Here is a 14054-nt window from a genome sequence, read left to right as displayed (position 1 = left end):
TTTTTTTTTTTTCCAGGGGGAAAATTTTTCTTCTGCAGAAAATATGCAGAGCTTGCGCAGAGAATATCCAGAGAATCTAGGTGACATAAACGATAAGTCTAGGAAATATGCAATCTTGTCAGCCTAGGAAGTGCTTTGAAATGCTCTGAGGAACATAAAACTCAAAAAACGACTTAATGCAATCTTTGGCAATCACAGTTTGGGACCCTAGATCACATATTAGATAAAAGCCTTTAGCAGCACTAGTTTGTTCCTTTAAAGCTCAAGACAGCTGCATAAAGACTGTGATGGCTCCAGGAACACATGTCCTACTTTGAACCTCAGCCATTGAAGCTATTTGACTGATTGTTTCCTTGGTTCATTGAAGGCTCCTGTTTAACATATCAAGCATTGTCAGATACAATCTCCAACATCAACCAGCAGTACATATTTTTCCTCCCAAACACACCATTTGTCAGAGAGTAAAATCCTTAAAAAACCCTAGACCCATATTTAAACTCAACAAGTGCAATAGCGGGTAGGGCCAATCTGAGCCCCATGACGCTTCCTGAAGATCTCTAGTATTTTAGTATGTAGAGAAAGTACTGTCCTGAATACACAGAAGAGGCCTGGGGTAGAAGTGTAGCTAGTTTGTCCATGCACGTTTTCGAATATAGTACATTATACATGGAAATTAGAGTGGATAAGGGTCCTCTATCTGGGTCGAACCAGTTTGCTGATCTGAGAGGAGGATGCTCTTGAATATTTTTGAGAAGCAAAAGGTGAGCCTGTAGGCCCACTAGACTTGACAACATTGTGTAATTTGTAATCCAAGAATTGCTTGAAGAAGACTTCAGGGTCTTTCATGCAGCATGGTTTTTCTAAACTTGGTCTCCATGAAGCTGTCTTTTTCACCACAAGTACTTTCAGAATGTTGCTATGCCTTCACAGTTGCAATGAAGTTCCAAAAAGCTTGGGATGGGGCTTTGCAGTGGGGCCCACATTGTTGCAAAATGTTGTGAGGATTCTACTGAGCCAATGGTAAGGCATTAAGCATATCAGACCCAGCTGGAATAAAATAGTGTCTTTAACTTTTTGATGGATTATTTGTAGGTCCTATTGAGGAATGTGAGAAATACTGTATAGTGTTGGTTGCTTGATTCCTTACACAAGTGTTGTGATGCAGTCACCTTCTCTATCCCTTTGTTGAACCCAGGTGTCTTATGTTGACAGTTTGGGCACATGGATGTCGAGTGAAATGAGCAAATTAGTTTGTCGAAGGCTTTACAGAGCAAAAAGTATAACTTTGAAAATGACCGATTGTACTCCTTCAATGTTGCTCTCAGGATGTTGTATCACTATTCAATATCTGGGGGGCTGCCTTATGGAGTACTGAACAGTTGTCTCCTTGCTATATTTTAGTAACAAATTGTATGTGGGTTTTTGAGCCTAAGGTCATACTGAAGGTTTCTAATTGTTTCTTGTTCATTAAATGCTAATCAGGTAGCTTAGCTGACTGGGCGTGTGAGGGGAGGAGAGGAAGAGCTGTTAGTAAGGGAAGTAGAGAGTAGGATTAAAGAAGAGAAGTTGTAGATAGAAATGGAGTGAAAGGTTGGAGAGTAGGACAGAGAGAGAAAAGAGGAATGTTGAAGAAATAAAGGTGTAGGGTGGTTCTTCTTCCTGCTTCAAGAGGTTAGCTTTGGCTGGGTAGATAGAAGGGTGGCATTAATTGCTTTGTGCGTAAGTATGATAGAGGGTGAAGGGAGTAGGAGAAATGAATGCCAAGGGAAAAAAAAGATGATTTGGTGGAGATTTGTTGAAGGGGAGGGGAAGAGGAGAAAGTGATGTGATCTTGCTTTCGAAAAGGGTAAGGGTGCCAGGAATGATTAGGTGATTAGACTGGAACCAACAAGGCTAACATGAGATGTTATTCACAAGGACGGCACTAGGACGTTAGAAGCAGGCTGAGGAGAGGGTGTAGACAGCCAAGATCCGACAGAGAAGTAGCAGGAGCAGGTATGGATATAAGTAGGGTGGGTGAGGTGTCAAGAGGGTGTAAAATATGTTATGGGGAAAAGAGTGCAGGTTAGTGATGAAGGTAAGTGAGGGGAAAACAAAGAGATGTCAAAGAAGGAAGCAAAAGGGATAGGTAATGAAGGAGCAGAAGAGTAAGAGCAGAGAGTAAGAGCACTGGACATTTTAGAATACAGCTGCGAGCACAAAACAGATCAAAGCTAATAGGGATTAAGGATGGAAGGAAGTGTACTAGAGGAAGAAGGGAGGAAAAAGAAGAATATGAGTGGAAGCTGTTATTAATTGCGGGTAGATGCGTCGATGTCACTACCGCAGCTGGAGAATGTGCTGATTTTTCACATGCGTTGGAGGCGATGCGTTGGTTTCCAAAGACGAGCTTTAAAGCTGCGATGCTTTGATTCCGAAGCCGATGCACCAGATTTCTCCACGCTTTTGAAGGGATGAGTTGATCATCCTTCAGTGATGGCAGCGATGCGGTGGTGTCAGTGCTGCATCAATGCTGAGACACCAGATGCCACTTCCGGCAGGCAGGGGATGCGGCAGTGGATGGTGCAGTTCCAGAGACGCTCCTCAGGCCCCAAGTGTGACGCATCAATTTTACCACCGCAACAAGGTCAATACACTCATTGCTTCTTCCAGCAGACATCAGATGTGTCAATTGCACTGGTGCAAGTATCTAGGTTCCCTTCCAGTGGACCAGACACAGGAGCAGGGGTGGAGACTTTGATATCTCTGAGTCTCAAGTAACATGAGGCAAGCCCTTGGAGAGGGAGAGTTCAGTTCTCCCTCAGAGGGTTCAGCACAGCAGAAACGCTGTAAAGTAGAGCTCCCAGGTCACCAATCCAGCAGCATAGCAGTATTTAATGCAGTGCAGCAGTTCTGGCACAGTTCAGTTGTAGGTCCAGAAGTGTCTGATCTGGTGGTGTCAGAGACCCATTACTTATACCCAAATGTGCCTCTGAAGTGGGGGAGATTTCAAAGAAGGGTCTTTGAAGTACACAGAGGTCCTTTGGTCCTATCCCTGGCTCCAGACTATCAGTAGGGGGTGATCAGCCCTTTGTGTGGGGACAGGCACTGCCTGTTCAGGTGTAATTGTCAGCCCCTCCTCCCTTCCTGCTCAGGAAGTGCCATCAGAATGCAGATGAGTGCTCAATCAGACTTAATGGCCCTGTCTATGTGGCTGTCTAGAGGGAATGAACAAAATGTAGCTGTCGCCCCCCCCCCCCCCCCCCAGGGGAGTATTGGAGACAGGCTGCAGGCAACAGAGCAGAGAAAAGCCAACCTTCCTAAAGAGGCATTTAAAAAATGATAATGCTCAATCCAACTTTACCATTAAAAAGGATTTAGCATTACCATTCCAATGATATGAAACATGACATAACCACTCCTTCTCAATTGGGAATTACAGCTTAAAAGGGTAACAAGAAATTACCAATGTTAACCTACGAGAGGGGTACGCCTCACAGTAGTGAAAAACAAATTTAGGTGTTTTTCACTACCAGAACATGAAAAACATAAATGTACATGTCCTACCTTTTTACTTACTCAGCACCCTACCCTATGGGCTACCTATGGCCTACCTTAGAGGTGACTTATGTGAAATAAAAGGGGAGTTTAAGGCTTGGCAAAGGGGTTTAAGTGCCAAGTTGCAGTGGTGTTGAAAGACTGCACACACAGTCTTTGCAGTTGCAGGCCTGAGACATGTTTAAAGGACTACTTAAATGGGTGGCACAATCAAAGCAGCATGCCCACTAGTTGCATTTAATTTATAGGCCCTGGGTATATGATGTACCACTTTACAAGGGACTTTCAAGTAAAGTAAATATGCCAATTGTGTATACACCAATGTTACCATATTTAGAGGAGAAGCACATGCACTGTAGCACTGGTCAGCAGTGGTAAAGTGCTCAGACTCCCAAGGTCAACATACACAAGATCAGAAAAAGAGGAGGAAAGCCAAACATTTGGGATGACCCTTCAGAGAGGGCTATGTTCCAACAGAAGGTGAGAAGGAAGTAAGGTGAGGAGTGCTGTCAAGGTACTATAAACGTGCCTGGAGAAGTTAAAAGGAGGAGAGTGGTTAGGTTGTAGAAGAAAGATATGTGTTTTATGGTAGAACTGTTACTTGGGGAGTACAAAGAATGGAGAGGGAATGATTAGAGGAAGAGGAGAAGGGAAAGAGTTGAGTGCAGCAGTTTAGCTAATGTATGTGAATATGTAACAATGCAGGTCAGCAAGAATCAGAAAAATAAAGAATAAGTTTAAATGAGATTAATAAAAAGAGATGGAGAGGTTAGCCACAGTATGGTGGTTTCTTCTGGAGATGGGAGAAGGCAACATGGGGGAGTTAGAGAGGTTAGAGGGATGCAGGGTCGTCAGAGGGAAGGTAAGAGTAGTAGAAACAATGTGGAACAGAGGTAATAGGAGGAGGATGAAAGAGTAATAGCAGTGAGTGGCGCCTGGTAACTTGGGCGGGCGTGAAGCACACTCACTCACACCCATACATTCACTCATGTGCACACATTCACTCACCTCTCACAAGCACCTACACATAAACACATCCTTTCACAGCACACACTCACAAATACATGTATATTCATACATATATACACACACACACTATACATTAAAACCTACTGGGCTGCAGTGGTGATCCCATGTAGCAGGAGGGAAGCCTCGGAGGTTCATGACAACTGGGTCTGCTGCCTCCCTCTCACTGGCTGACCTTCTTATGGGTCATCTGTAGGAGGAGACCGCAGTCCTGACTTGATATAGAATGGGATTGGGTCAGTGAGACTGCTGATTCCTCCACACTCTGTGATGAATGTCACTGATGGACCTACAGCCCTGGGCACGTCAGGGCGTAAAACTGAAGTACCCAGTTCAGGGGCTATCAGTAACGGTCCCCTTCATAATGGGGGATGGAGGAAGACTACAAAGATATTTGCCGTACTGACAAGGTTACACCCACAGGGCAGTGACATCTTCAGCCCAGCAAAGTTCAGCTCAGGCTGCCAGGTGTCTGTGCATTTAAAGGAAGTTCAGCGCTAGCCTGTCTGATTTGAACATGAAGAGATTCAGTCAGGCACACCTTTGCTCATCCTGATAGACACTGTTCACGTTTGAAAAAAGGTAGGGAGTGGGGTCCTTCCACCCTTAAGGAGAGCATGCTGTAGTGTAATAGGAAGACAGTGGTGCTAGGGTGTGGAGACAGAGAAAAGAATGTAGGAGAAGTGGTAGGAGTAGGATGAGGAGTATAGGAAAAGGTGAACATTAGTGTGAGGAGCAAGGAGAAGAAAGGAAAGATCTATCCCAGAAGTATCTGAAGGAACGGGAATGGTGTAATGAAATGTTAAGCTTTCGTCTAGTGAGGGACAGTGCAGAGTTTTAATTACAGCAAATTTACAATCATGAAATTGATTCTGCAAAGGCACAACCTAACCTATAAGACAGTGAGCTTCCAGATCGATCTGTGATCAGGAGTCCATGCAGTACCACAGGAAGAGACAACTTTCCAAAAACCACCAGGCATTTAGGTCAGTATATATTGCCGTCTAAGGGGTTCACCTAGGGCAGTTGTAGGTGAACCTCCTAGAAAGACAGAGGTTGCAAAAACCCCTGAGGTAATTAAGAGAATATAGGAGGCCACCCAAGGGACAAAGATGCAACCCACAAAAAGAAGTAGCTTCCCAAATCTACCAGGTACTTAGGTCACAAGGTAATTAAGAGTTTGTGTGGTGCAATTTAGGAGCAACCCACAGGAAGTCACAGGTTTCCAATCTACTGAGGCTATTAAGAGTTGATGAGGCTTCCTTAGAAATTGAACAGAAAAGGTAGTTTTCAAATGACAAAGGTAACTAAAGATCTATGTAATCCATCTGGAAGAGACAGAGGTTCATCCCACAGACAGATGGGGAAGTGGTACTAGTCTGTGCCTCTACCTATAGTTTGTCGAGACACCTCCACAATTTCAATTAGTGTAAAACTGCACCCAGTAAAACTACTGCTTGTGTTTCCAAACCCTGAAGTACTGAGCGCAGAAACACTGAGCCACTTGTAGTTGCTAGGAGAGGTATCCTACCTGGGCATAACACTTCAGGCAATTCATACTGAGGGTCTGTGTGTCAGGGTGTCATTAGGAACTTATGAGGTCTCCCTAGAGGCAACACAGGTGCGACCCGCCAGAAGACGCAGTTTCCAAAAACCAATAGTTACTTAGGGCCAGATGTAGCAAAGGTTTTTACCCATTCTGTGTCTATGGGAAAATGTGTTCGTACATATGGCCCTTAGTTAGGTCTACATTTCACAGGGTAATTAGAAGTCTGCTGTATGCCTAGAAGTGGCATGGGTGACACCCACCGGAATACATAGCTCTAGGAAACGACCATGTGCTTTGGTCGTTTTGTATTTACTTACTTGTAAGGATTTTTTTCACATTAAACATTTTACGTGCGCTGGCAAGATTGCTCTTAAGAACAATGTCATAGGTGGGGATTACATGAATAAATAGAAGGGAGATATGAACAGACAAAAACAGCAAATTATATATTGGGGGGGCGAGGATTAAAACTTCAAATGACAGGAAGGGATCGTAGGGTGCTTTGGCCCAATGCCATGGGTTCTAAGGGTTTGCAGCTTTTGAGAAGCAGAGCCCAGAGGCCTCCATATTATGACAAAGAAACAGAAGACGGGAAAACATTAAAAAAAACATCAACGGTGAGTAAATTGAGAAGTGATCTGGGCGAATCACGCATTCTTTTCTCCTCTGTTCACGTTTCAAGGCAGAGTCACAGTTAAGTTGGTAGAAATCGAGAGCAGGTTTTCACCCAAGGTGTTCAGAGAACGGTGGGGGAGGGGAGGTTGAAACAAAGCTATCACGAATTTGAGCTCGACCCTTTTTCAAACTAATGGGAACGAGAAAGCACAAAATCACTCAAGAAATCTGAGAATCAACTCGCTAAAGTTCAACAGCCTCGTGTCAGATAAAGTCAACTTACCTTCAGTTGCACTTCCTCGTGCGGTAGTGTTAGAGTGACCTTTGTCAGCTGCTTGTCAGATGGAAACAAATCAGCTAGAGATTTCAAGTCCATTAGGTCAACCGTCTCTGCGTGCTATGTTGAAAAAACAAAAATAACAATTAACATACCAGATTCCGCTGTGCTGAACTGCTACTACAAGGCACACTGCAAATCAAGCGGACTTTTAATCCCGGAAATAGGAAAATATTTAGCATTTAGATAAATGTGCTTTTGAAAATTAGTTCTGAAATGTGTAATTGGGACATATGTTATCTACTTAAACACTACTTGTGCTATACCTTTCCTGCGGTGTCGAGTGCCAAAAGCAATTTCAGATTAAGTGGGTAACTTAGACCCTGGCAGAGGGCACTCTGAAACAATCAGAGATCCACACATTGCAGGCATGCCGAGGGGGCACCATGATTAATGTGCCAGCTTGGCAAACCTCTTTAATGGCAAGGAAAATGTGTGATGGTAGCCCCACTACCAACAGGGTGGGATGCTCTACACTGTGACCTAGCAAAACCTTGGCGGACCGGCCTTGAGATCAGCTGGAGCGCCCCAGAGCAGGGGCACCATGAGTTTGGTGGGGTGAAGCCCTTACGAATTACTGAGCTGCTCCCAATCTGCCAAACTCTGAATGAGGTCCTAAGCGGTATGGATTCTAAGAATGAATGTGGAAAAAAGTAATGAAACCTAAGACTTTTTTTGCTGATACATACAATAAAGACATGTCTGGGAAGAGTAAGTAAAGTCCACAATGCAGGTGCCATTGGTTGTATATGACAGAAACAAGTGCTGGGGTGTGTGTGGTCCTGCTGCCATCACTACTGAGGCGGGCAAGTCGCTTGATTTAGAGATCACTACCAAACGGGCTTCAGTTTACACAAAAGTAGTACTTTTTCCCTTGTGGAGAAAGCTCATAGCCCACACTCCCAGCAAGACTGGGTGTTACTGCTTCTCCTTCAAGCCTGGAAGTGGAGTTACTGTGACCCCTCTGCTGGAGTAAATTGACGATTTCCAGGGTGGAAAGGGGACAGAAATGAGTTGCCCGCATTCTTCCATGTCTATGTCTTCCAACGCACACCACACCTTGGGAAGCCTAATCCCACCCCATAAGTGGGATGTATGATAGTAGAGACTCATGGTGGGGCTTTCCTCCATTCTAAATGATACACGATACACAGGTAAGGATAGACTGACAACTATAATGTTTTATCACACTAATACAACTCTTTAGTTTTTGTTTAGAGAATGCAGCTAATTCTGGGAACAATAAATTGATCCAGTAGTCCATTACCACATTCGGGAGGGTGCTATCATTGCTGAAATATATTGGCAAAAGGGGAACTTTGAAAGTGGTAGTATGGAAATAACTTTCTTGAAATGCGCCAAAAAAGTGAAACACGTAAGCCTGACTTCTTATAAGGTGGCTCAGAGAAAACAGGTTCCCAGCAAGAAAAAACAGGACCAAAATGTGCATTCTGGAGTACAATTTACACATAAAATGCCTAACAAATCATCAAGGTTTAGGAAAGTACCCTCTTTCTTGGCATGGTTACCCCCTTTTTCTGCCTGATGGTGCGTATGACTGTGTTCACTGGGATCCTGCTAACCAGGGCCCCAGTGATGATGTATTTCATCCAGCAATTGGCATACTGGTGCCCCCATGTAAGCCCCTAGTACATGGTACCCAGGTACCCAGGGCATTCGGGTTCCAGGGGATCCCTATGGGCTGCAGCACTTATTCTGCCACCCATAGGGAGCCCATGCAAAGGGTTCTGCAGGCCTGCCATTGCAGTCTGCGTGAACTGGGTGTATGCACCCATTTTCACTACAGGTCACTGCACCAGGTCACTATAAGTCACCCCAATGGTCGGCCCTCTCAGCCCAGAGGGCAGGGTGCAGGTACCTGTGTATGAGGGTACCCCTGCACTAGCAGAGGTGCCCCCACAAACTCCAGACCCATTTCTCGGGACTTTGTGAGTGCGGGGATGCCATTTTACCCATGTACTTGACATAGGTCACTACCTATGTCAAGCTACACAATGGTAACTCCAAACCTAGGCATGTTTGGAATCAAACATGTGGGAATCATACCCCAATACTTTTGCAAGTATTTGTTGTATGATTTCATGCACTCTGGGGGCTCCTTAGGGGACCCCCCAGCATTGCTCATACAGTCTTCTGAAGTTTTCCAGGCAGCCCCAGCTGCTGCCACCTCACAGACAGGTTTCTGCCCTCCTGTTGCTTGTGCAGCTCAAGCTCAGGAAGGCAAAACAAAGGCTTTCCTTTGGATGAGGGGTGTTACACCCTCTCCCTTTGGAAAAATGTTTTACCAGAGGGTCCCTGGGTTTTGCCATCTTGAATCCATGGTTGGCAGGGAACTCTGGGAGCATCTGAGTGGCAAGGTCCGGCAGGTGACATCAGAGCCCCCTCCTGATAGGTGGTCACCCAGCTATGTGACCAACCCCCCTTTCAGGGCTATTTAGAGTCTCTCTTTTGGGTGGTTCCTCAGATTCGGCTTGCAAGATTCCAGCATGATTCCTCTGCATCCCTTACTTTGACTTCTGACCAAAGAAACTGCATCTGGACTCTCCACGACCCAATAATCTGCAACAAAGACGAAGACTTTGCCTGCAACATTGTTTCCACGGCTCCTTCCAGCTTCTGCAACATTTCCCCAGGCGTGCATCCTCTGAAGACAGCCCGTCTTCAGTCTGCACAGGATAGAAGAAGGAATCTCCCTTGGAGTGAAGGAGTCACTCCCTTGCATCTGCAGGCACCAACAGCAACAATGGCCGGCTGCATGGATTCCCTCTCCTACTGAGCTACATGGATCCTGCATCACAGAAGGAGGTCCGAAGTGGTCCTGTCAGTCCGCTCTACCAGCTGTCCAACTTGGTTGGAGGAAAGCCCTTGCATTCCCACGCAGGGCAGTACCCCCGTGCAGCACATCATTTGCAGCTGCCAAGGCTTGTTGGTACTTCTTGGACTTCAGGCATTGTGTAGATCCAGGTATGCCCAGATGTGGGTCCCATGCTCACTGTGCCACTGGATTCAAGCTAGCCTGGTTGATGAAGGGTGATACTCTGAAAGCGGTCCCAGAATGCTTGTTTCCAGTCCAGGGAGGACCTGATCTGGCAGTTTGGGTTGGACTGTTCCCATGGGAAACAGGGTCAAGACTGATTTGCATATGGATGGACTCAAACTGGGATGGCATGGTGAGCAAAAGAACGATGGATTAAACCCAGATCTGTGACTGGGGGTGAGTGATTGAAAAGTTTCAGCACTTCGTCCATCATCCTTTTGTGTTGCTAAAGTTGCCCTAAGTGGGAAAGGTATGCCCAGACGTGGGTCCCTTGCTCACTGTGCCACTGGATTCAAGCTAGCCTGGCTGATGAAGGGTGATACCCTGAAACTAGTCCCAGGATGCTTGTTTCTGGTCCAGGGAGGACCTGGCCTGGCAGTTCGGGCTGGACTGTTCCTATGGGAAGCAAGGGTAAGACTGATTTGTATATGGTTGGGTCCAAATTGGGGTGGCATGGTGAGCAAAAGAATGATGGATTCAATCCAGATCTGTAACTGGGGGTTAGTGGTTGAAAAGTTTCAGCATTCCGTCCATCATCCTTTTGTGTTTCTAAAATAGCCCTAAGTGGGAAGGGTATGCCCAGATGTGGGTCCCTTGCTCACTGTGCCACTGGGTTCAAGCTAATTTGGCTGATGAAGGGTAATACCCTGAAACTGGTATCTGGATGCTTGTTTCCGATCCAGGGAGGACCTGGCCTGGCAGTTAGGGCGGGTCTGTTCCCATGGGGAATAGGGTCAAAACTGATTTGTATATGGCTGGTTCCAAACTGGGGTGGCAGGGTGAGCAAAAGAACAATGGATTAAACCCAGATCTGTGACTGGGGGTGAGTGGTTGAAAAGTTTCAGCACTCCGTCCATCATCCTTTTGTGTTGCTATAGTAAATAGACAGGCAGCTCAAAAATGCAAGGCAGACAACAATACACCCCACTGCCCAGATTTCAAAATTTAAAATTACATCTACATGCAGCGTTGAGGTTATCTCAATAAATCTGACATCAATCTCTAGTTTTTGTTTGGGCTGTGTTATTAAACTAACAAAAATAAAATGCTGATTGCGTGCCACTATACATGCTAAATGGCTGCCAAAAATGAAATAATGATTGCGTGCCACCATACATGCTAAATGACCCGAATCGGGCTGCTTGCCTCGGCTTAAATAACAGTCAATGCGGAAAATACATTCTCCCGACTATTTTTTTTAAATATCACACGTGCCTGCTCTTAAATGATGGCATGTATGTTGATATTTAGTTTAACTTTCCCAAACTCCATCTTCCGGAGTTTGCTTGTGTTAAACTAACAGAAATGCCACGCGGAACTCAACCCCCGCCCCCCAAAAAAATAACATGGCGCACATGCAGCATTTCACTGAGCCAACAGTGGAGACGCGGTAGCGGCAGTTCTGCTCTGGCAGACGACTCAGTGGGAAGGCCGACCTACTCTCTCTCTGGAAAGGCTGCCTTAGGCTGCATTTACAGGCGCCTTTGATGTCTCGAGGCATTATTTGCCATGTTTATAAGCCTCTGTACATATTTACAGTGTAACTTTATTTATTAGTTTAGTCGATTATCCTTTTACCCCATCTCACATTCTCATCCATTCCTACCTCTATCACTCATCCTCAAATTCTTTCATTATCATTTGCCCTTCCGGATTTACACTCATTCACCCACCCTCACATTTTCATGCATCCTTACATTCATTCATACATATACCCTTACGTATCCATCCACCATCCTTCCCCATTTATTCATTCATACATAACTCTTACACTTGCTTATACGATTTCTCACTCAGGTATTCATTCACCTGTTCATCTTAACTATCTTGTTCATTCAGCCTTCCTGACTCTTCTGTCCAACTACCTATGCATCAATTTCACCACTCTTATTAAATAATTTATCTACTCATCCATACATCGACCTTCTCACTCTAACCCCTCTACCCAGAGGTCCACCCATTCACTCACTCTAATTATATAATTCACCATCTCATTCATCTATCCAGCCTCACACTCTCATTCATGTAAATGTCCATCCTCAGTGTCATTCATCCACATCGTTATACTGTTAACAGTGTCAATTCTTCCAACCTGATCGTGGTGCATCCTTCCATTATCAATCAACCGTTCCTGTCTTCCTCATCTGTCCGTTCATCTACGCATCCCTAACAATATATCTCAGACATCCATTATTCCACTTGATTGCAGCCCTCTATTCATTCCTGAATCCTCATACAGTCACCTGTCCATCCTCGAACTCTCATCCATTCACACAGAAAGTCATCCATATTCTATACGTCTGTCTCTAAGAGTAAGTTATTTAATGAGAATCAGAACTGCAACCATCACCTGCTGAGTTTGTCAGAGTTACAGAACAGATCATTGTTTATCATCAGTAAACTTGGAGACCTTTCATTAACCTATTCCTATAGAAATTAACGCTCGGACATCAGGCTACAGGCCACAACAAACATTGTTTGTCCCAGGTATATCTCATCTGTATTAAAGAACATAATTTTCTCAAAAGCACATAAGGACTGTGGACCACACATGCCTTGAGAAAGCAACAGGGCTTATCTAAAGTCCATGCAAAACACGTGTGGTAAAACCGAGTATGATACATTTTTATACATCTAACAATCACATAAGGAGGATAACAATACCTAGGTGAAGGGAGAGGAAGATATAATGCCCCTGACTCGGAAGGGCACCACTCTACCCAACAAGTAGGGAACCCCAAACACTCTAGTAACTGTATGTGGGATAGTTAGTATTTAAAGAATAAAAGGGTAGGTGAAAAAACACAGAAAATAGAAATTGGAATGTGGGTGGTATGGACCTAAAGGTGAGAGTAGGCCCAGATGCAATGTTCACAAAACTGTGTGGGTGGTGCACTCCACCAAAAGAGAAGATGAAGTGTGGGAATTAAGATTTTATCCATACATTTTAAGTACCTCTGGCAAGATCTGGGGGGCAAGTCCATTGTCCAATCAATCAATCAATCAATCAGTGATTTTTAAAGTGTGGCTAATCATCCATGGGGTCTCAAGGCGCTGTTTGTGGGCGTGCTGCTCAATCAAAGAGCCAGGTCTTGAGGTCCTTCCTGAACTGTTTCAGTGATGCAGTCTGACTGAGCTTGAGAGGTAGAATGTTCCATGTCCGGGCTGCGAAGAAGGAGAAGGATCTTCCTCCTACTGTGCTTTTCCGGATCTTGGGATCGGCTGCAAGGGCGAGCTGGGAAAGAAAGAAGATATCTGTTGGGTACGTAGAAGGCGAGGCATGGTTGAGGTATGCCAGCCTTATGTTGTGTAGTGCCTTGTAGCTGTGGATCAGGAGTTTGTATGTGATGAGCTTGTTGACTGGGAGCCAGTGTAGGTTTCTGAGGTGGGAGGAGATGTGGCTGTGTCCGGGGATGTCCAGGATGAGCTATCTGGTGCATTCTGGATTCTTTGTAGCCTTGATTGTAGTTTCTTGGTGATGCCGGCGTAAAGTGTGTTGCCATAGTCCAGTTTGCTAGTGACAAGTGCGTGGGTGACTGTCTTCCTCGTGACTGTGGGTATCCACTTGAAAGTCTTTCTCATGGGGGGGCCTTATATGGTGCTGAACTTTGGGGCCATTGTAACCTGGTGGATTTGGAAAGGGCGGAAAATCAATTTCTGAAATCATTGTTAAAAGTTCCTTCTAGAACTCCATCTCTGCCCATCCGTATGGATCTAAATCTTTTTTCTATTTCGCAGATTGCTGCTTTAAGGCCTTTGCTGTATTGGATCCGGCTCTGGATAACAGATGCCTTGTCTCCATTTTGTTGTGGGCTTCTCAAACTGGTGGGCAGTAACACTATCAGTAAAACGAAATGGTGTACTTATGTCAAAGATTCCTTATTCCATCTAGGTTTTGGATCCTACTGGTCAGACCCTCCTTCTATTCCTAA

At 45.0% G+C, this 14054-nt stretch overlaps 1 protein-coding gene across 3 annotated transcripts in view; it reads right to left on the bottom strand.

Moving 5' to 3' along the window:
• STAP1 (signal transducing adaptor family member 1) overlaps positions 1–14054 on the bottom strand; it is a 478236-nt gene that overhangs the window by 326397 nt on the left and 137785 nt on the right. For all 3 annotated transcript variants that reach the window (XM_069235790.1, XM_069235796.1, XM_069235804.1), the window contains exon 3: positions 7011–7124. In XM_069235790.1, coding sequence (XP_069091891.1) covers positions 7011–7124 — 114 coding nt within the window. The remainder of the gene's footprint in view (positions 1–7010; positions 7125–14054) is intronic.

Source organism: Pleurodeles waltl, chromosome 1_2 (genome assembly GCF_031143425.1).
Source record: "Pleurodeles waltl isolate 20211129_DDA chromosome 1_2, aPleWal1.hap1.20221129, whole genome shotgun sequence".
NCBI classification, from domain to species: Eukaryota; Metazoa; Chordata; class Amphibia; order Caudata; family Salamandridae; genus Pleurodeles; species Pleurodeles waltl.
Note: the sequence above shows the minus strand (reverse complement) of the source record. Positions and strands in the feature narration are given on the sequence as shown.